A 23,096-nucleotide genomic window follows, 5' to 3' on the forward strand; every position below is an offset into this window, starting at 1 on the left:
GCGTCAGCTTTCTCGACTGTTTTGGCAGTTCCTGACAGTTCTGGTTGTTCCTGGTAGTTTCGGCTTCTGCCCTCTGCGTCAGCTTTCTCGGCTGTTCTAGAAGTTCCCGATAGTTCCAGCTATTCTCGGCAGTTCTGGCTTCTGCGCTCTGCGTCAGCTTTCTCGGCAGTTCCGACAGTTCCCAGCAGTGCCGACAGTTCCTGACAATTTTGGCAGTTCGGACAGATCCCGATAGTTCGGAAAGTTCGGACAGTTCCGGCTGTTTCCTGGCAGTTCTTGTAGTTCCGACAGTTCCCGGCAGTTTCGACAGTTCCCGACAGTTCCGACAATTCCGGCTATTCCCGGTAGTTCCGGTAGTTCCGACTTCTGCCCTCTGGATTAGGGCAGCGTTATCCCTTAGGATATCTCCTCCTACTAAAACCCAAAGACAAGTAGAGAGGAAGAGATCCCAAGTGTGTTGAAATGACTTGAAGGCCACCTCTATTTATACTAAAATGTTGAGCACAAGTGGGGTTTATTTGGTAAGTTGGTTGCTGGCCGACCTTGACGATTTGTCCCATAACACAGATAAATTCATATCTCCATGAATACTTATCGGAATCAGATGATCTTTAGATCAATCCTACACCTCTCGATGAGAGGGATCCAAGAAAAATATCAGCTTCCATTAATAAGATGACCCACATGGAGTTTGGCCCTAGTTGCCAATTTTAGCACTCCCTCTCAACTAGGGAGAACTCCATCCGCTGATCCATATGTCCGACTATACTATCTCTGCCATTAGTGCCCTGCACTGCTCTGCTGAACCATGAAGAAGATGAATTGATTGAGAATGTCTTATACCATTCCCTACTGACCCGAAGTCAGTTTCATCTGAAGAGAGTGTGTCACATCACTCTTACTGGCCCGAAGTTAGTTTTAATGATCCCAGATCAATATCACAAGAGAGTGTCTCAAAGCACTCATACTGATCCCAGTTCAATGGAGGTCATCCTAGCATAGGGAGTACGGTAGATACATTGATGCGTTCATCGATAGTACTACTATGGTCCCTAACCCCATTTCCCTGCTCATGGATCAGATGAGAGGTACTTCCCATGAGTCCCAGACTGCATGGGTAGGATGCCTCGATAGGAGACCTAATCATCTTGTCCATAGGAGAACGAATCACCCTGCCCCATAGTTGCCATAGGAGAACTAATCATCCTGTTTCACAGTTGCCACGGGAGAACTAATCATCCCAGCCCACAAGAGAACTAATGATCTTGTTCCACAGTTGCCATAGGAGAACTAGTCATCCCGGCCCACAGGAGAACTAATCATCCTGTTCCATAGTTGCCACGGGAGAACTAATCATCCTGACCCACAGGAGAACTAATCATCTTGTTCCACAGTTTCCACGGGAGAACTAATCATCCCGGCCCACAAGAGAACTAATCATGCTGTTCCACAGTTGCCACGGGAGAACTAATCGTCCCGGTCCATAGGAGAACTAATCATCCTATTCCACAGTCGCCACAGGGTATCACAAGGGAAGGTTGAACTTGTCATCTTGTACATAGCGCACCACCAGGGGAGGGTGAGTCGCCCTGTGGTCGTATGTTGCTCCAGTAAGTACCCCAAGCCCCACAGAGCTCCCAGAGCTTAATGCATGCAACATGCAGGACCCTTATAAGAGGGTCTCTCAACGACTCCAAGTCATTCGGGAAAGTCACAGATCTGACCTTTCCTCGGGGCTTTGACAAAATGGTTGCGACTTATACATCAGTCTCAACGCGATGGAGCCTCCTCGCTCATCGACTTACCATATCCCAAATAAGGCAGTATCTGATGTCTATTTGCTGGAGCAAACATCGAATACGGGATTCCTCAATAATCGAATCCCCCCTCTGGTTGTCATAGAGAATCATAGTGGTATTCATCATGTGGACAAACAACTCACTTAAGAGCTTCTGCAACCATGTAGCTTCACACGAGATCATACTCGTAGCTATGTATTCGGTCTCGGTGGTGCTTATAGCAACCGATTTCTGCTTCCTGCTCATCCATGATATCGAAGCAGAATCCAAGGAGAACCAGCACTGGGAAGTGCTCCAGTGATCCTCCACACTGCCTGCCTAGTCAACATTCGAATAATCATGCAGTTTCATATTTCCGGTAGTGTATCTCAATCCATGAGAGATTGTGCCCCGAAGATATGTCAGAAGATTCTTGGCACCAATCTAGTGAGGCTCAACCAAATATGAGATCACCATGCTAATTGCAAAACATATGTCCGGACGGAAGTTCACCAAGAACATCAACGCAAATGAGTTTATGAAACTCAGAGGCATTTCCCAAATCCGGTCCGACGTCACTACCATATAACTTCTGAAAGTTAAGATCCTCGAGGTAGTCACAGGCTTGCAGTTTATCATTCCGCATCCAGAATCCAACTCCCTCTTACTTCTGCAAATGAGAGGGTTTGCACTTGTTTGAAATAAGTCGTCCTTAGAAGGTGTTGGTATGAGAGGACTATCATCCACAACCTTCAAACAATGGTTTGGATCGGCTTCACTCTTAGTGAATCTCAACTTCATTTGACAGCTATCAATCCTCTCATACTATGCCCGGGGTGTTTTGCTTCAAGTTATAGAGGGCTTTCTTCCACCTGTATACATGAGATTCCCAATCATGAATCTCAAACTCCTCGGGTTGTTCCAAGCCTGTGGACCTGCTGCATGAGGGGAATGGTCTCCTTATAAGTTTTTCCTTCGATACATCTCAGACATGTACCTTCATGCTCTTCTTGATTCAGGCATCCCTATCACCATCTGACTCACATCGAGTAGAGCCCCATAGGTAGACCTTCGGTGTTATAGATGCGATACGTCAATTGACATGATCCCCAATGGACCATCCTACAACTTGATACAAATTGCCAACCCTGAACCCATGAGAAAAAGCATCTTTGAAAATTCTATTTTTTAACATGTACCTTTCCATTGATGAATGCCACCTTGAAACCTTTGACTTCCATTTCCGAGATGGACACTAGGTTCTTCTTGCGATTAGGTAACATTCCCTACACCCTTTTCTGGATAGGTGGCATCAACTCCAAGTATAATCCCACGGTTGTTTCTGTCTCTACGAAATTCGAGAGAGCACCCTTCTATCCGATGAGGTGTCTTGAAGCACTACGATCAATAAGCCAGATTCCCAAAGAATCTGAAGGAGAGGGCCAATACAAGATAACGCTTCTTTATCTTATCAGAAACAACATTTGATTCTTCAGACCTGGGGTTCCTTGCTTTCTTTGAAGAGTCAGTCGTTTCCTTGATGACCTGCGTTACCTGTCATTCCTCTGATCATTGAAGATGTCCTTGGAATGATTGTTATCATCATCAAGTGATGTGTCCCTGCCAGTCAGACACTCCTTCGCATAATGGCCGAATTGCCTTTCCTTTCATCCTTAGATCCAGACTTCCCAATGAAGTGATCTTTAGGTAGGCCACCAGAAACTTCCGCTACGCCATTTTGTTAATATTCTCTGCTTCGACTTCACCCTCGGTGAATTTGAAGAGGGATGAGGAATCCACTGATCCTTTTGTACTTTCCCAACTGTCTTCAATGATTGCTCTTTCACTCTTGCTTGGGCATTGTCTTCACCTCAGCTTTGATACCATGTTAATTTTAGGTATGTTCTATGCTTAGAGCAATTTATTTCAATTTTCACAGTTAGCTCAATATCTTTTCCAGATTGGCAATCACATCAGCATTAAAGTAAACTGCAGATAGAACATAAACATAAATCGCAAAAGACAAGCCAAGACAAGAGGACACAAGATGTGGCGCTAGCTAGGGACAAACCCCAATGTGGGGAAACCCTTGATCAATTCTTCTTATATGTTCTTCAATAGTTCAGCAGTGAGAGAGATAGTATGCTTACAACAGAAGTCAAGACTTTGACTTATCTAGATAAGAGCATAGATCATCTCTAAGAAGATGATACATGAGATCAGTTGAAGACATGCTGCTTCAACTGATTCTCCAAGGTGACTCCACCTATCGTTGTGCTGCATTTCGTCATCATGCTGCACCTCCTCGCGCTGCACCATGCTGCACCCATCATCACTATGCTGCATCTCATCACGCTTCAGTAATCATGATTGTACCCATCACTGTACTGCATTATGTGCCATTGCTACACCATGTTGCCATACTGACCTATGTGCTGGTTGCACCTTGCTTGCATGTTGTCCTTTGGTTGCTTGTTGTCCCTAGAATGCTTGTTGTCCTTGGCATGCTTGCTGTCGCATGCTAGCTGTAACATTGCATGCTTGGTGTACTTGCTACTAAGTACCATACAGCTGTCCCAATGTTAGTTAGTTGTCCCTTGCATACTGCTCTCCTTCGGAGACGGATGCTCTCGCTGAAACCCTGGATAAACACTTTGGCAGCTCCTCAGCTCCAATCTGCCCCACGGAAAACCCCAACGTCAGCCTCTAGGGATTGCGTCAGCGTTTTCTGCCCTCTGTGTCAGCTTCCCTGGTAGTTCCGGTAGTTCTCGGCAATTCTGACTACTCTCGGTAGCTCCCACTGTTGCCTTGTGTGTCAGCTTTCTCGGTAGTTCCGGCAGTTCCCGACAGTTCTGGCTTCTGTCCTCTGCGTCAGCGTTCCCAGCTGTTTTGGTAGTTCTAGACAGTTCCAGTTATTCCTAGTAGTTCTGGCTTCTACCCTCTGCGTCAACTTTCCCGATAGTTCCAGCGGTTCTCGGTAGTTTCGGCTTCTGCCCTCTGTGTCAGCTTTCCCGGCAGTTCCGACAGTTCCCAGCAGTTCCGGTAGTTCCGACAGTTTTCGGTAGTTCCCGGCAGTTCCAGCAGTTCTTGGCAGTTCCAGCTGTTCCCGACAGTTCCGACGGTTCTCGGTAGTTCCGACAGTTCTGGCTGTTTCTCGACAGTTCTGACAGTTCTCGCTGTTCCCGACAGTTTTGACAGTTCCCGTTGTTCCCGACAGTTTCGACCGTTCCCGGCAGTTCTGGCAATTCCGGCTATTCCCGGCAGTTCTGGCAGTTCCGGCTTCTGCCCTCTGGATTAGGACAGTGTTATCCCTTAGGATCTCTCCTCCTACTAAAACCCAAAGGCCAGTAGAGAGGAAGAGATCCCAATTGTGTTGAAATGACTTGAAGGCCACCTCTATTTATACTAAAACGTTGAGCTCAAGTGGGGTTTATTTGGTTGTTGGCCGACCTTGACGAATTGTCCCATAACACAAATAAATTCATATATGCATTAATACTTATCCGAATTGGATGATCTTTAGATCAATCCTACACCTCTCGATGTGAGGGATGCAAGAAAAATATCAGCTTCCATTAATAAGATGACCCACATGGTGTTTGGCCCTAGTTGCCAATTTTAACAATGAGTGGTTCTCTTGTCGAGGCATCCTACCCATGCAGTCTGGCACTCATGGGAAGTACCTCTCATCTGGCGAATGAGAAGGGAAATGGGGTTAGGGACCATAGTAGTACTATCGGTGGACGCATCATTATATCTACCGTACTCCCTATGCTAGGATGACCTCCATTGATCTAGGATCAGTATGAGTGGTTTGAGACACTCACTTCTGGTACTGATCTGGGATCAGTAAGAGTGGTATGACACACTCTCTGGGACTGACTTCGGGTCAGTGGAGGATGGTATGATACATCCTCGATCATTTTCTTCTTCATAGTCAGTAGAGCAGAGCATAGCAGAGCCGAACAGTGTAGGGCAGTGCATTTGATGGCGGAGATAGTACCGACAGTCAGATGGATTAGCAGATGGAGTCCTCCCTAGTTGAGAGGGAGTGTAAAAATTGGCAACTAGGGCCAAACTCCATGTGGGTCATCTTATTTATGGCAACTGATATTTTTCTTGGATTCCTCTCGTCGAGAGGTGTAGGATTGATCTAACGATCATCCGATTCCAACAAGTATTTATGGAGATATGGATTTATATGTATTTACTAAACAAATTGTCAAGGTCGGCCAACAGCAAAATGTGTGGCACACATCCTCAACGTTTCATATAAATACAAGTGAGGTTGAGGCATTATTCACTTATCTGATCTCTCACATTCTTCTCTCCTTAGTTGATTGGGTTTACACACAACGAGCAACACACATGTGGGAAAGAAGAGGACGCAGATTTGAGGACACAGAACTGTTTGACTGCGTTGACCAGGGCTTCAAAAAGTATCTTTGACCAATGTTGACCAGTGTGGGCTTTTCTTGAGTGTGGTTTTGTTGTGGCTGTCTCTCCTAGGCAGGTCGCAGATTTTGGCATGCAAACCGAGGTAGTTTGACCTCTGGTTTGACTAGCGTTGATCGCCCTAATTGCTTGCAACAGGTTGACTTCAGTTGAATTCATTTGACTGGGTTTTTCAGACTATTTATGGGCTGCCTCTTCTTGCTATTGGAGGCCGAGTTGACTGGGATATTGACCAAGCTGATTGAAGGTCAATTCTATCTTGTTTGACCTGCTTTGAATTTGCTGGTTAGGGTTTACTGTTGCTGTCATAAAATAAAAAATGTGTATATTTCATATTTGTACTATTTCTCTCTCTGATGAACTATTGAAGATTATAAAAGAATTGATCAAAGGGTTTCCCCACATTGGGGTTTGCCCCTGGTTAGCCACCACATCTGATGTCCCTTGTATTGGCTTGTTTTCTATCGATCTATTGATGTTGTATCAGCAATTTACTTTATGTTATTGTGATTGCTAAACAGTGGCTAATAAGAAGAATTTGAAGTAAACTGCTCTAAGCATAGAACATACCATAAATTAACAGCCTCAATCCTGGAACATAGAGAACATCTCTGAGATGAAGAGGATTACCTAACTCCCTTTGAAAACTCACAATGCCAACTCCTTTGGCTGCATACATGGCATCGTCTCCTAGCTGAAACTGAAACTGCATGTCCTTCTCATTCAAGTGGCTGAAACTATTCTTGTTCCCGGTCATGTGGAAGGATGCTCCTGAATCAATATACTATATACCGCTATTTGTTGAGCTTGCCATGCAAGCAATCAATGAGAAATCTTTCTCGAACTGGGCAAAAACTTTATCTACCTCCGCTGATGCACCAACATGATCCTTACTAGATTCCTTCTTCCGATTAGGACACTTAGAAGCATAGTGGCCAAACTCATGTCAATGGAAGCACTTGATCTTACTTAGATCCTTTTTCTTGCCCTTGTCACTTGGCCTCTCCTTTTCCCCTCTTGCCCTTGGCTCTTACCTGCAAGAGCAAAATTTTCCTCTTCCTTCTCAACCTTTGACCTCTTGTCACTGTTGCTCTTGACAAGACTAAGTCTGAGCTTTGAATTGCGTTCCCAATCTGGCAATTTATCTCTTCAAGTAATCCCTTGAACGAAAGTAGCCCGCTCCTTGGTAAACCCGTTTATAGAAACTCGCACTAGTTCACTGTCATCTGGTATCTCTCCTACAACTGCTAGCTCATCACAAACGTTCTGAAGTCGGGTGAGATAGGAAGTTATATCCTCACCCTTTTGCATCTTGGTGACCCTCAGCTTCTCCTTGAGAATCATTTACGATTCTTAGATGGATCCTGGTATAGCTTCACAACGACATCCCACATTTCCTTTGCGGTATCCTTACCGGCAACATGTAGGACTATATGATTTCGGAGTCCATCTAGGATCATCCTCTTGGCTTTGGTTATCTTCCTTTGGAACTGCAGTAACTCGTTTGGATCTGTAGGCTCTGCAACACCTTTCTCAGCAAAATTCTTCAATCCATACTCGTCCAACAAGAATAACATCTGAACTTTATAAACACCAAAGTTCGAGGCGCCATCAATTCTATTGTGATCTCTCAACCATACGATAGCCTTCCTGCCTACTTAGAGAACTCTCCAACACCTGCCCACTAACAGTCTTGTAGTCCTTCTCAAGAGGATGTACGTAGGGCTTGGAGGCTGCCCACTTCATTGATCCTTTAGTCCTTCAAGGTCTGCAAATTCTTGGGCTTCAAGATATCTGCTACTGCTAGCACTCTTGTTGTCCTTCACAATACCTGCTCTTTGGCCACAATTAGGCACCTACTAACAGTCCTCCAACTGTACTTAAGATGCCACCTACTCTGTCCCAAACCTGGACAATCAACCTTACATCAACACAAAACTTGGAATGAGAATTACCAAACCTGGGATGTCAAATCCGCCCACAAGTTCTGGTCCTGTGCTAATACTTATGTCTGCAATCTCGGCACTGGTTAGGGCTGCTGTAGCTGCTGCTACAGCCTTCCAAACTTGAACTCAGACACATCCAAAAATTGCGCTGTCCCTTCCTCTTCATTAATCCTACTTCTGTGCTGATACATGGCCTCTTCAAGACTGCTGTTCAGGCACTTCAAGGCACCAGACTAGCCCTAAACTAGAGCTCGGTCCCACTAGCAACAACACAGAGAATCTTGGCCCTGTTCCCAAGAGATCAAGCACTTCAAAACAACACCAAATTATCCAGAATTCGTACTTGCTTTCAGCTAGCTCCTACCCAAACTCGGCTGCCCAAAAGAAGATACCCCGACATGGCCTCCTTCACCTTATGCAAGATGTACTTGTGATGATCTTAAATCTGTTCAAAGAGCTCTGATACCATGTAGAAAATCCACAAAATTCTGCGACTGCTAATATGAACAATCTGAAAACTACTTTCTTTTCATATAGACACATAATTTCTCTACTAAATTTTGCAGTGGAATAGGAACAAAAATAAACATCATCACAATATAATAACACAATTTTTTTAGGGAATCCAACTAGGAAAACCCTCTGCTTGATTATTGATAGAAACTGAGCAATAGATCTCTTACAAATACAACTTGTTTCAATCTGAAAACAACCTTGTTTTCTTGCCTTGAACCAGGCTTGAAACCCTTGCAAGATTGCTGATCCCTGCCTCCTAAATTTATGTGCACTCTTGAGCCCTATTTCCTTGCACTTGAGCTCCTAAATCCTAGCGCAATAGGCCTCCTATTAAATAGGGATTCTCCCTATTTCTGTGTGCACTCTCCAAGGAAATCTGCTCTCTATCAAACTTGCACAAGCCTCAACACACAAGCACCAACCTGTGCTCTCTACTGCCTTGTCTCACCAACTCGTGCTCACAAGACAATGAATCAAATTGTGCCTTCGTTCCTCCTTTTAAAGCAATTCGAATGGCTAAGTTTAGTGAGTTCCTAATTAAGGAGTTTGCTTTTGTGATTGATTGAGTTAGCATGAGTTAACTACTCACGCAACTCGTCCTATATCAAATCAAGGACTTGAGACTCAGACACACGTTCTTTCCCTCAATTAACCAGCACTAGAAGATTAATAACTCGGCCTTCCACTTTAACAGATTAGTTAACTGCTTCATAACTCATAACTTTTAGGAACTCTCCTAGATCTTAGGAGTTCGTCCTAACTTATAGGGAACTCGAGCATGCTAAGGAGATAATTGTTGCGGTCCCTCTGATTAAGGCACAAATCAAGGAACCCTTTCTCACTATTATTTTCAACATATAAAAAAAATAAATCGTGCTTCTCTCAGCCTAGAGCATGATGCGGTTGCTCCTCTAGCTCTGGAGTCTTCGTTTTTGTTTTAACTGTACTTTCCTGCTGTCTCTGCCACTGTTAAACCAACAAAGATTAACAAAGTTAGTCAACAAAAACATATGAAACATAATTGACTTTCATTATCCATGTATCACCACTTGTTGATCTGGCAGACAAACTGGTTTTCTTTTAGTTTGCCTATCAACTTAATTACAGCTTATTCATTTTTACTATTTTTCATAAGCAAAGGCTGTAACAGTTGTTTATGTATGTGTTTTTCAGCCTGCTTAAACTTTAATTGAATTTTATTATATGTATAGTTTCTATATGTCGAATTTTATGCCAAACTTTATCACCAAAATTTCGAGTGTCAAAATTTATTCGAATTTCAAAGTCGCTGAACTCGAACACGAGCACAAACACGAACCCTGTGATGTAAACTAGTGCATTTAACCCAGGGTAACTAGAACCAGGCACCTGCTGGCATGGAAACTAAGGAAAATACCCAATAACATTGGTGAGGACTGGTTGAGCTGAATTGGTTAAGCCCTTAAGAAGAAATAGGTAAAAATGTATCTCAGATTCTCAACATGTTCAGGAAATTTATGTCCATGTCAGAGGGCCAATTGTGTGTCTGTATTGTCATTTTTTCTGCGGTTCAAGATACATCATGAAATTGATCGATAAAAGTTGATTATGATGTCGTGTGTTTTATTTTACCATCATTTCTAGATCTTCGTTAATGCTTATTTTGGAGGCCCATAGATTTCTATTAGAAACACCCACTTGTTGCCAAGGGTTTAGTAGGAAATCTTTCTAAATGAAACCGGGAATCATTTCTAACTGAAAAAATATCTGGATGGTGTAAACAAGTTGGTAATTTAAATATTTCCTTCTCTGTATGTTTGGTGCATATGGCCTTCTCAATATTTTGCTAAAAATGTTACTTGCAGATTATGGTTATTATGTACGTACGTACATCTGTATACACACATGGTTACCATGTACAAATTTTGATTCGAATTTGGATTTGCTACAATTTGGAAAAAATGTATTGGAAAAATCCAATCTGAAAAAGTTATAAAGTATGCATGCCATTAATATGGAAAAATGTTAAGGTATGTCCTCTGCTGAGAGCAAATTTACTTCAATTTTCCATATTAGCTCAATATCAATTCCAGATTAGCAATCACATTTAGCATGATAGTAAAATGCGGATAAAACATAAACATAAATCGTAGAAAACGAGCCAAGACAAGAGGACAGAAGATGTGGTGCCAGCCAGGGATAAACCCCAATGTGGGGAAACCGTTGATCAATTCTTCTTATGTTCTTCAATAGTTCAGCAGAGAGAGAGATAGTACATAAGGGAGCAGATCTGAACTCAGGTGATTCCATCACCATGCTGTATCCATCACTGAGCTGCACCTCATCATCATGCTGCACCCATCACCTATGCTGCACTATTCATCACTGTGCTGCACTTCATCTTGTTTGACGGAAGCTAATCAAGTATGATAGATCCATACAAAGAAACCTATGAAGGGAAAACCATAGTAGATTTTAAAGGAGAGCTTATATTTGATCTAGAAGAAATTGAACACTTACAAACTGACGCAGAAGAAGCAAATAAAAGAGAAGATATTTTGACAGGGTGTCTAAAAGAAAAAAAATTGAGGGAACAAGCTACTACAAGCAAAATTTGATCAACAAGAAAGAAGACTTAAAGAAGAAATTATCTACTTGAAGACCCAACTTGAAGAAGCAAGAAGAATCGAAGAAGTAACCAATGTTCCACCAAGACTCTGGTGCGGGGAGACGCACAGGGGGGACGTGTGGGAGTACCCTCAAATTTTAGGGAAATTTCGGGGGTGCGGGGAGTCGTCGAGGTATATATATATATATATATATATATATATATATATAATTCAAGTTCATATTCATTGTTCACTGTTCAATAATGAAAGCATAAAAATATTAAATAGACAATTGAAATTTGAATCATTGATCCATCCTCATCATTCATTTTGATACATACATCATTCATATGACATACTCAAGTGACAAGTCTCATTATTGAATTAATTATTATTCATACATACCATGAGATTCGAAAAGCAAAAATAAAAATCAATAATAAAATATTCAAATACATTGATCGATATCATTCATCATTCAATGGTTCATCATTCTACAATCTACATTGATTTAAAAACTAAATTCATCATTCATCATTCTAGAATCTAAATTGAAAGCAAAACATACTAGTATATTTTCAAAGTTTGAACACTAAATCTATATAACTCAAAGTTTCAAAGTTCAAACTCAAAAATAGTTAAGAGTGAAATGGAAATGACTTTGGGTTGAAAATTTGAAATGAAATGAGCTTTTAACTTTAAGGTTTAGGCTTTTAAGTTTTAGTTATTTAATTTTAAATTTAATTTTTTTTTAGACTTTTAAGTTTTAGTTATTTAGTTTTAATTTTAGTTTAAAAAAAAATTAATGGTTTTGATTTTTGAATTTTTAATTTTTAAGTCTTATTAGACAAATTTAAAGGGGGACGCCCAGGCGCACCCTTTTTGGGGAGTCTAGACTCCCACACTGAAGGGGGACGCCCAGAAGCACCCTTTTTGGGGAGTCTTGGGGAGTCTAGACTCCCACACTGGGGAAACGCACCCCCTTGTGTCTCCCCAAGACTCCCCAAAAAGGGTGCGTGGGGAAACGCACCCCCAAGAGACTCCCCGTCCCGGGTGCGTGGGGTGCGAGGGGTGCGCGCACCCGACCCTGGGGGACGCGTCCCCGTGGAACATTGGAAGTAACTAAATGTGAGCTAAAGAAGAAGGAATAAGATTGTGAGAAGCGTGAAGAATAAGTTGTATTATTAAGAGTTGAAGTCAACAAGCTCAATAAAAAGTTGAAAAAATTGCAAGGGCTAGATAACATTGTTAGCTACAACAAATCAAGTCCAGGTGAACCTTCATGCAAAGAAGATGCAAGCACCAAATCCCCAAAGGAGAAATTTGAAGAAAAACTTGAAAGTGAAATCTTTGTCCTCAAAAGGCCAAGTGAGAACCATAAGAAGCATGAAGTTGCCAATCCAAGAAGTTATGCTAATGTTTTCAAGAAGACACCTTACCAAGAAGAGTAATAGAAGATTGGACCTCCTCCAAGGTAGAACAATTTCAGAAGATCATCATGGCAATCCAACTCATCAAGGTACTCAAGTATATTTCTTGGTTATTGTTATTCATGTACAAATTTTGGGCACAAGGCTAGGGATTGCAAAGCTCATAGCAGGGTTAATTACAAAGGATATCATCAAAACCCTAGAAGCATGTTTACAAGTAGACAAGTCAGAAACCCTAATGGATTCTCTAGCAAAAGGTACACAACATTTGCTCCATCATTCAGGTACAACACAAAATGCTTTAAATGCCATAACTTTGGACATATTGCATGAGATTGCAGATGTGACATGAAGTGGACTCCTAAGCAGATTAGGCAAGAAAGCAAACCCACTAGGGTTTGGAGAAGAAAACATGTCAAGCAAGAAGAAGAAATATCGTTAGGGGGAGCAACCCTGCAAATGTAAGTCACCCTTTGCCATTGATGTCAAAGGGGGAGAGAAAAGGAAGTGCAACATGGAGACAAAGGAAGTGAAGCATGGAAACAAGGGGGGCATGACAAGAAGTGGAGCATGAGTACTGACATCAATGATAAAGGGGGGGATTGTTGGAAGAAAGTTGTCATTGATGTCAAAGGGTGAATGGGCCATTGATGAAGTATTCCTAAGATGCTCCTATATTTGCTTGTCGATATTCATGCAAGTTATCCAAAGACTTATTTGTGAAAATGCCAAAGATATAACTCCCCAAAGGTCCTCAGTTCATGTGTGTTAAATATTATTGATATTGGATTTTGTTGTTGGGCAAAGGAGGCTTTTCAAAGAGGTTTGATTATGAGTGACCCTGCAATAACTTTATTTAATGAAATAAGTAAATGTCATGATGACCAACCATATCAAATATATTAGAAGTTTGTTATGGCACTGTGTTGACAAGATTTTGTGGAACCATGTGTTCCAATCTATGCTAAGGTGGATTAGCCACCAGCCAATGGAGTTCTGGAACCCTTACTTATGAAGGACGACCCCAATCATTAATATAAGACATTTCGGCTACATGTTGAATTGTTGGTCGGCCCCAAAAAAATTATACGTTTGGGCGTGTATAAATAAGCATTTGAATTTGTTATTTTACATCACTTGATTATGGGTCTTCTATTGCAACTACGAAGGAGTTAGTTATGTATACAAAAGCCGATTTTATTGTAGATGAAGCCGATTATGGGAATAGACTGCATTTTGGTTGGTTAGACTTGACCATTGTTGCAAACGGAACTTATGTCTAAGCTCGCTTGCCTACCAGATTAAAGAAGCACCACTCACATGCCTTGAAGTAATAGCAGAGTAAAGGGTGACTTGTTGTAGAGCTCATTGGGTAGATTAATAAGAGAGTTACAGAACGAGCAGATAAGGCCTCTGCCTCTTTGCTTAGAGTGGAGTGTTGAAGTGGCGCAAATAATTCCAAGAATAACGTATTGGCAGAGTTGACATTGTATTGAACCAAGGATTTAAGCCATGTTATATTTAAGCGAGCCAAGAGCTATTGTGTCAAATCTTCTGGGTGGTAAGAGTTAAGATTGTAGATTATAGGTTTACATTGCACCACAGGTCACGCCATATATTTGAACGGAGAAAAAGTCACATCATATGTTATGCAATTTGCCATGAGATTATCAACTCATATGACGTGGATTCTGGATCGGTTATACTTAGTGTTGAAAAGTTCTAGTTATTTTTCTTTTGTGAAGGTTTTGGCTTAGGTGGTCTAAGATCGAAGTCAGTTTATTGATCTAACCTGAGTTTTTGAAATAGAGATTTGAGGCAGAATCTGAGGTTCTTACTCAGGCACATTTAGGCCTGTTTTGAGGCTTACCTTGAGGCAACTTGCTGGACTGCTTGAGGAGCTATGATGCGAATGGAAGGTAGCATTACAGTAGGATACATATTGGAGATATCAATTAAGGAGCAATCTTGATGTTGGAGGTGACATTGTGATGAATCTATGTTGTCTAAGATCAAAGTTGAGACCAGGGTTGCAGGGGAGCGCGCCCCTCCCCCCGAATCCCGCTTTGGGGGGGTGGGGGGGGGGACGCAGCAGGAGTGAATTTCGGGAGCGCGGTCCCTAATTTTTTTTTGCTCCCTGCCAATTTAGTAGTGATAGAGAGAGCTATTGAAGATTGGAAACAAGAATTTGGCCCTAGTGTTGATATGCAATTCATGGTAATGTTAAATTCATAAAGTAAATGTGACATTCTCCTTTATCTTTCATTGTCATCCTTATACTTAAATTTTTAACATTACCATGAAATGACTTAGGATGTTTGAGAGTGGTTCCAACCAGTGTTTTTAAAACCGGAACCGGTGATCGGACCGGTCCACCTAATGAACCGGTTTACCAACCGGAACCGGTCTAACCGGGACTGGTTTGGTCTAAACGAACCGATTTTAGAAAAATACATTAAATAATTATTTTTTAATGAAAAAAACTATTTTTAAGATTTAAAAGCATGATTCCAAGCCAATAGAGACAAAATATGCAAAGATTGCTCATTTATATACCATGTAAAGGTGAATATATCAAAATGGCACCGAGTGCAATACATATCATCGACAAAATACATAAGCAATGAGGCTCTAAACCACTAAGAAGATATTAATATCACAAGTAAATTTCATCTAAGGAAAATGTTAGGTTTAATATGTTGCCCTAACCATTTTCCAACATGGTATCAAAGCTATGGTTTGTATCCTTGGTAGCTGGAAATATCACTATTTCATCTGTAGCTTGATCATTTGGAGATCAAGTATAACAAGACTAGCAAGAAGCTTATACAAAAGAAGAGAACCAAATGACAGACAAAAAGTCTGCCCCTAAATTAAAATAGGTCTGCATAGAGGTCCAAAGTCTGAGGTGTTTCAGAGACACGAGAATCATAGAGGTTCAAAGTCTGGTGTATTTCAGAGACCCAAGAATCACAAAGATCCAAAGTCCGGAGTATTACAGAAACCCAAGAATCACAGTAACTTCGTATAGAAGTCCGAAGATTGTAGGCCTAATAACATTGCAGAGGTACAAAATCTTCCTTGGTTAATAGAGGTCCGAAACTATAATGATACTAAAGAAGGTCTGAAGATTTCAGTGGATTACAAAGGTCTGAATTACAATGGTATTTCAATTTTCCCGAATTGCAGTGATATTTTAAGAACTTAGAAAATTGTAGTAAGGTTTGAGAGATGAAGTATCTAGAACATGTATCATTCCTATTGATAAAGTCATGAAAATCATAACCCCTAAACCACTAATCCACTAAACAACTGCGTTTTTTGTCATGTTTCAGTGGGCTGTCCATAAACCGGCCGGTTTAGGACAAAACCGGCCGGTTAGCAATAAACCGGCCGGTTTTGACCTAAACCGGCCGGTTAGCAATAAACCGGCCGGTTTTGACCTAAACCGGCCGGTTTTTACCGGTTAGGTCAATTTTCCGGGCACATGGGGCTTCTAACCGGGTTTTTTCACCGGTTCTGACCGGTGAGCCTCCCAACCGGCCGGTTAGGCCGGTAACCGGTTGGACCGGAACGGTTTTTAAAACTATGGTTCCAACCTCATTGGATTTCATATGCAAAAAGTAGAATTTTAGATCTCACTCAAAAATCCAGCAGATCTATCATTTTTTTCAAGATTTTAGGATTGGGGGGATTGCAATGTTTCCATTGGATTTTGTCATGTACTAGGGTATGGAACTTGTATTTAATAAAAAGCACCAAACCCTCTGCGGGGGAGACTCCCAATAATCAAGAGCACCTAGGGTATTAGGGTATGGAACTTGTATTCAATCAGGAGCACCAATGTCGTTCAACTATGCAGGAGGAGACTCTCAATAAAGCACGAGAGAAGAAATTAGAAATTTCTCATGGCAAGAGGGTCGAGCAATAGATAATAGATGTACTTGCCTTTTCTAGTTTCTAGTATTTTTTATAACTATTGACTCTTTCATCTTTATTATGGTATATTTTGTAAACAATATATGACAATTTAAGTTTGAAGTTTGAAGTTGGCATTTATAACTCATTGGTAATGAATTATGAATATGATGCTTCGTGAAAGTTGAAAGTTGAAACATTTCATTTCATGTTAGATATTCTTTGTTATCGTTTGGTTACTTGGTAATGGTAATGGTTACAAGTACAAGTTACAACTTGTGATCAATGATGATAAATGTTATATTTCGAATTTTGAAAGCTTGAAACTTTAAGATTGCTGAATCATGACTCGACATGTTGTATGCTACTAACTTGTGGACGTGTTTGATGAAGATTATAACTTCTAGATGATTGATATTATATGGTTCAATCCATATTTTTATGCTTTTTTATATCTAATTCATCATTCTACATGCTTTTGTTGACATATATGCATCAAAATATATAAAAATATATATTATATAAAAATTCGCTCCCAAACCGGGAGCTTTTGAAAATGTTGCTCTCCACTACCGCTTCCACTCCTGCTCCCTGCTTCCGCTCCCACTCCCAAGTAACCTTGGTTGAGACAACTAGAAGCAGGTCATAGGGCAGACCTGTAGCACATTGGTTTGTGCCCGTGGAAGCAGTTTAAGAACAAGAGTCACAGTGAGAGCAGTATTGTGAATGAATGCAAGCAGTGAGTGTTCAATGACATAGTTGCTGTGGAAGTGTCTTGATAGTGATTTATTGAAGAGGACCGAGTATTGTTGTATTGGGTCCTATCCTTGGTATGGGAGCCCAATAGTTTTTGTTTTATCTTTTATTCTAAAGGGTGACCAGGTGGTGCTAGGCAAGGAAGTTGTAGCTTCTTTTAGGAGGTTGTCGCCTCCTTCCAGTGGATGCTGGTAAACTAGGGGTTGTAGCTCCTTCCAGTAGTGGCTGTTAAATTGGAAGTTGTAGTTTCCTTTGTAATATAAATAAATTGTTCATATAATTCTTTTGTACTTTTGATGTGATGTGAATTGTTAATGCTCTGAGATCTATACATTGTTTAAAAGTCATGAAATACTGATTCACCCCCTCAGTATTTCTAACACTATATAGTTTTGTATGTTACAAATCAATTTAGAAGAAATTCATCTGAATCGAGGTCTGTATAGAAGGGTTCAATTCAGATGAATTCTGCTACTAATGCACACACACATGAATGCATATTGATGTTCTTAATTTATGATTAATCTTTTTAGCTCTGTGCTCTATATGAAACAGTTTATTTTCTAATTATTGCATTGCTTGGTATACTTAGGTGGTTGAAGTCTCAACATCGAAGACTGGAAAGCATGGCCATGCAAAATGCCATTTTGTAGGCATTGATATATTTACTGCAAAAAAGCTTGAAGATATTGTTCCTTCTTCTCATAACTGTGATGTAAGAAAATAGTTCAACCATTTCTTGGTTGCATCAGTTTAACTGCATTTGTATCAATTTACAATAACTTACGATTATTATTTAAATTGACAGGTTCCAGAGGTTGTTCGCACTGATTACCAACTCATTGACATTTCAGAGGATGGATTTGTACGTGATTTGTTAAGAAACCATGCATTTGAATGAGTTTTACAGGCAATGATTGTATTTATGTTTGGGTTCTTGATAATTGTTTTAATTTTGTTCTGGGTTACAGGTGAGCCTGCTTACAGATAATGGAGACACCAAGGATGACCTACGCCTTCCAACCGATGAGCAGCTTGTTTCTCAGGTGATTGCTAAGATGATTTGTTAGTTTTATCCGTAAGCTTTTTCCCCTGTCAACTGAGTTTTCTTTTCCATTGTTCAGTGATTTCATATGTAGTATGGAAACTTTTGCAGCATCACAGAAGAAAAAAATGTTGCTTTCTTTGTCCACATTTTAAACTCGGCTGGATAAACAATCATCTTCTTTACTATTGTAGATGGTTGACCAACATGCGTAAAGCTGATAAAAGTGAAAATTTAACGTGATCCGTTCATCAACACATCATGATCATTCTCGTCATATCTGCCTTGGTTTTTCCAACTGATTAAAATGCACAGAAGGATGGTGGAGGAAGTGAGGAAAACAAGGATGGCATATGTGCAGAATCTGACATGAACATATGCATACCGTTTCTAACTTTCTAATGTGCTTTTCTTGAATTTTTGTATTTTTTAATCCCTTCTTTCTGAATGGATGATTTTGATTGTTTTTGTTGGTCCTAGTTTTTTGTTTTTATTTTTAACTTTAATTTTTTTCCTGAACATGGCTAGTATGGTTTCATATAGCATTAGATGCTGATAGTGGGCTTGTTATTTATTTTTTCAGATTAAGGATGGTTTTGCAGAAGGAAAGGATTTGATTGTGACTGTGATGTCTGCTATGGGGGAGGAACAGATATGTGCTCTCAAAGACATTGGACCCAAATAATCTGGAGGGAATGTTAGCAAGGAAATTGTTTTTATACTCACTGTTTTCTCATGATATAGTGATTTTCTTTTGAAAGCAACAAAACTTTAATCTGGAAGATGCAAGTTGTACAGGAAATGGGTAGGCGATATTCAAAGCAATATTATCAGGTTATGATCCTTTTGCTATCTTAATAAACACTTCATGACAATGTGTTTTCATCGTTCGACTTTGGACTTTCTAGTTGATGCAAGAGAGAGACAGGAAGCTATGGGCTTCATTATATCATAGAGGAATATTTGGTAACCAAGAACTGTACGTTAACGTTATATTGCTACTCACACATTTCGAGTATGTGTTGCATATGTATAGAGGTCTGTCTTTAAGAACTGCTTGTTTGATTAGTTCTTGACACCCATAATAGAATATTTATAATAAATTTGCATTTTCTCATTTTGTTGGTTGATGCCATCTACATTCCCTGTTTTGCTTCATGGCATTGTAATCATTTTTCCCTGATAGACACACGCTTTGTTGCTTCATGATGTGTGGTTTTCTGTTTTAATTTTATTTCAAATTTAGATGTTTGAAGTTAAATGTAGTTCACCATGTTTAACAAGGGATCAAATTTGAGGACACAATGATCCTAGAGTCTTAGTTTGTAGTATGCTGTCAAACTTGCCACAAGCATATTCTTTTTCAATTTTCAAACAGGCCACTTGTCCTTTTGGGTCAGAGGACTAGGGATAGATGTAGTGTTGATTATTATAAATTCAGTTGGTGTGTGAGAAATTTGCATGTCTTTCTAATTTTCATCTGAATGCGCTGTTTCCAAAGATTTTGAGCAATACTCATGTCCTTTGCTCCAATTGTAGAATGCTATAGCAGATTACCTCAGTTAAGTGAATTGACAATTTGGAGATTGGTAAAAAGACTATAGATTAGATTGATAAAAGTTAATAATTGAAAGGAAGTTTCCCTAGTCCACTTTGTTCAGAGGATTAGTGTAGATGTGATGTTGAATATCATAAAATCAGTCTGAGCATGTTAAGTGCTTTACACATATTTCTAGTTTTCATCTGAATGCGCTGTTTTGAAAGATTTTGAGCAGTACTTGTGTCGTTTAATTATACTCTAATTATAGAATGCTATAGCGGATGACTTCAGATAAGCAAATTGACAATTTGGAGATTGGTAAAAGGGTGAAATAACAATAGATTCAATGTATATAGTTCATGATGCAAAGGCAGCGTTGAAAGTTTTGTTCTCTGGTAAGAGCGCAGGCTCTGAATTCTTTATAGTGTTCATAATACAAAAGCAGTGTTGAACTTGAAAGTTTTGTTCCCTGGTAATAGTGCTGACTCTGAAATCTTTATAGCATTCTATTGTGGAGTGCATGCCATAGTAGCAAGTTTCAGCAGCGTTGACAGTGCTGTACAGAAATTTGGCATAGGACAAATTTGGTGAAATTTCCAAACGTTATGAGTACAGTATGTTCAACTTGTTAATGCTTGTCTTTGATAATATGTCTTAATGTATTTCATCACTGTGGACTTATAAACTGAAAAAACAGTGCAAATTCCACATATATTCCAGGAAAAAAAGCTGTATTTTTATTCATACTCAAAATAAGAATATATAGCATATGCTGGATCATTCAGTGGCCTCTTTGCGCAAGACTTTTGCTAGTACGTAACAGTAACTGTTCTTTTTACACACAAATTCCTCATGTTAGCTTTCATTTGTCTCTTGCCAAGAACTGTAGAATTTTTTTTTATATGCATATAAGTAAAAAAGAGTACAAGTGGTGTGCTGCATATTGTTTAAATCATTCCCAAGGGTTGACGATATGTTCAAGGAGGTGGCCTTGTTTTCTGTAACTTTGCATGATCTGTTGTTTATTTCCAGTCCTGCTTTTGAACGAGTGTTGGCTTCTTGATTTCTGGACCTGTAAATGTGTTCAAATGAGATATGAACGAACTTTGATAACCTGTGAAGTATATTTTGATAGATAGGAAGACGAGTACGGTTTCTCATCCTGTCAGTACCATTCGTCCAATCTATAACCACTTTTGAGTCACCATGTATACGAAGGGAAGGAATGTGTTGCAGAGTGGCAATCTGAAGTATGAGTTTCAATGCAAACAGTTAGTCATAATTCGTAGTGGCTATGCCAATATTGCATGAGAAATAAAAATAATGAGAATCAGAGAGGAGCATGAGGCCTACCGCTCCCTCCACTGAAGGATTGTTTTGTGTTGCACCATCAAAAAAATGCCCACGGGAGGCCCTTTTTTATGACAGCTTCAGGGGAAGATAGAGAAGCATTTGTATGAGAGCAAAGAGGGATAGCATCTTGCAGTGCTAGGCTGTGAATGGCTACTCTGAGGTATGATTGGCCTTGCTTTTAAAAAATAGCATGATTTCTTTTGAGCCAGATGCCCCAATTTACAATCAGAGGCAATCCTCTATATTGTACGTTGTCTTTTGCAGCAATCCATGATAAATAGTGTTTAATACTATCCCCATTCCAGTGGTAGTCATCTCCTTCTATGTGTTTTATTTCCCTCCAAACTGCTTTTGTGAAGGGGTAATGTATGAACATGTGAGGGATATATTCCAATTCCTCCAAACGGAGTGGACATCTACCAGGCCCATTGAAGGATCTTTTTTGTAAAATATCCCAAGTGGGGGCTTTGTTCTTGAGGAGCAGCCACATGAACAATTTTGTTTTATGAGGGCAGTGGAGCTTCAAGAGCCTTTTTCCTCACCATGGACAGTTTTGAGTCCCTGTTTGTTGTGCCAAAAAAAGAACCATATTTTGGGGAATATTCCCCAAAGGGATGCGTGGACTAGACAAGGAGATCTTCTGAATGTGATAGAGAGACCGACGAGTGTTGAAGAGAGCTAGTGTATTCTAGTCATTCCAAAGCCAAATCTGCTTCAAGGATTAAATCTTCAAGGGGGCTTCAACATTGTGGACCACCATGTACTACCCTTCTGGATACTTGGTATAAATCAATGTTGTAAACTCCGACTCGGACTCCGAACCGGTTGAGGGTCGACTCCGACTCCGACTCCGTCTCGGTCGACTCTGACTCCGACTCCGTCTCGGTCGACTTTGACTCCGACTCCGTCTCGGTCGACTCCGACTCCGACTCCGTCTCGGTCGACTCCGACTCCGACTCCGTCTCGGTCGACTCCGACTCCCTCTTTGACTTTGCATTGACTTGACCTAGTCGATTTCAATTACTCTGTCTTTGTAAAAAATACATTAAATATATTTTTTATTATTAAAAAACATAATTTTAAAGATTTTCATTCACGTTTCCAAACACAAAGCATTAGAATAGAGAGAAGACAACATATGATCAAAGTAGGCTCATGAATATATCCTTGATATCAAAATGGCACCCAGTGCACTATCCAATACATGTAATATATAGCGATCAAAACAAAAACACATAACCAAGGAGGCTCTAAATGACCTCTACAACAAAAGTAAAACATCACTAGTCACTACTGGCTACTGCTAGAGAAGCCAACATCATCTGGCTCAAACTTTGAGTCAAAGTCAGACGGGGAAACCCATGGCTCCTCCTCATCACGATCTCAACCTGCCACTGTAGAAGTAGTAGCACTAGTAGGCACAACAATTGCACGTTGAGATAGATGAGCTATGCGCTTCCGTCGTGGTTGAGTAGAGGAAGTGTCTGCAACTTGAGGACTTGGGGTTGGGCTTGGTACTAGTGGATCTGCATTTCACTGAACATTATATTCAACTAAAGCCTCGTATATAAATCCAAATCAAAATCAATATCCTCATCAGAATCAAACTCTGTTGGATGACTCTCCACTACCCAATCTGATGTTGGATCAATATCTTCCAACACAATGAGATCTGTATCAGGACTTTTGTTCAACAATTGGTTGCATCTTAGCCGAAGGTTGTATTGGACATAGACTAGATCATTTAATTGTTTTTGTTCCAAACGGTTTT

General features: G+C 40.2%; 1 protein-coding gene across 5 annotated transcripts in view; it reads left to right on the forward strand.

The window, feature by feature from the left end:
- The window catches only part of LOC149227959 (eukaryotic translation initiation factor 5A-4-like), a 66,805-nt gene extending 47,256 nt beyond the window's left edge, over window positions 1–19,549 (forward strand). For 2 of the 5 annotated variants that reach the window (XM_089378005.1, XM_089378008.1), the window contains exons 3-6: window positions 17,980–18,102; window positions 18,196–18,252; window positions 18,359–18,433; window positions 19,016–19,549. In XM_089378005.1, coding sequence (XP_089234131.1) covers window positions 17,980–18,102; window positions 18,196–18,252; window positions 18,359–18,433; window positions 19,016–19,117 — 357 coding nt within the window. In that variant the 3' untranslated portion in view covers window positions 19,118–19,549. Of the gene's footprint in view, window positions 1–17,979; window positions 18,103–18,195; window positions 18,253–18,358; window positions 18,466–18,626 lie in introns of all 5 variants that reach the window. The other 3 variants (XM_089378006.1, XM_089378007.1, XM_089378009.1) reach the window with 3 other exon arrangements.
- The last annotated feature ends 3,547 nt before the right edge of the window (window positions 19,550–23,096 follow it).

Source organism: Pinus tabuliformis, chromosome J (assembly GCF_031772625.1).
Source record: "Pinus tabuliformis cultivar Carrire ecotype Pingquan chromosome J, CPIR1, whole genome shotgun sequence".
Lineage (NCBI taxonomy): Eukaryota > Viridiplantae > Streptophyta > Pinopsida > Pinales > Pinaceae > Pinus > Pinus tabuliformis.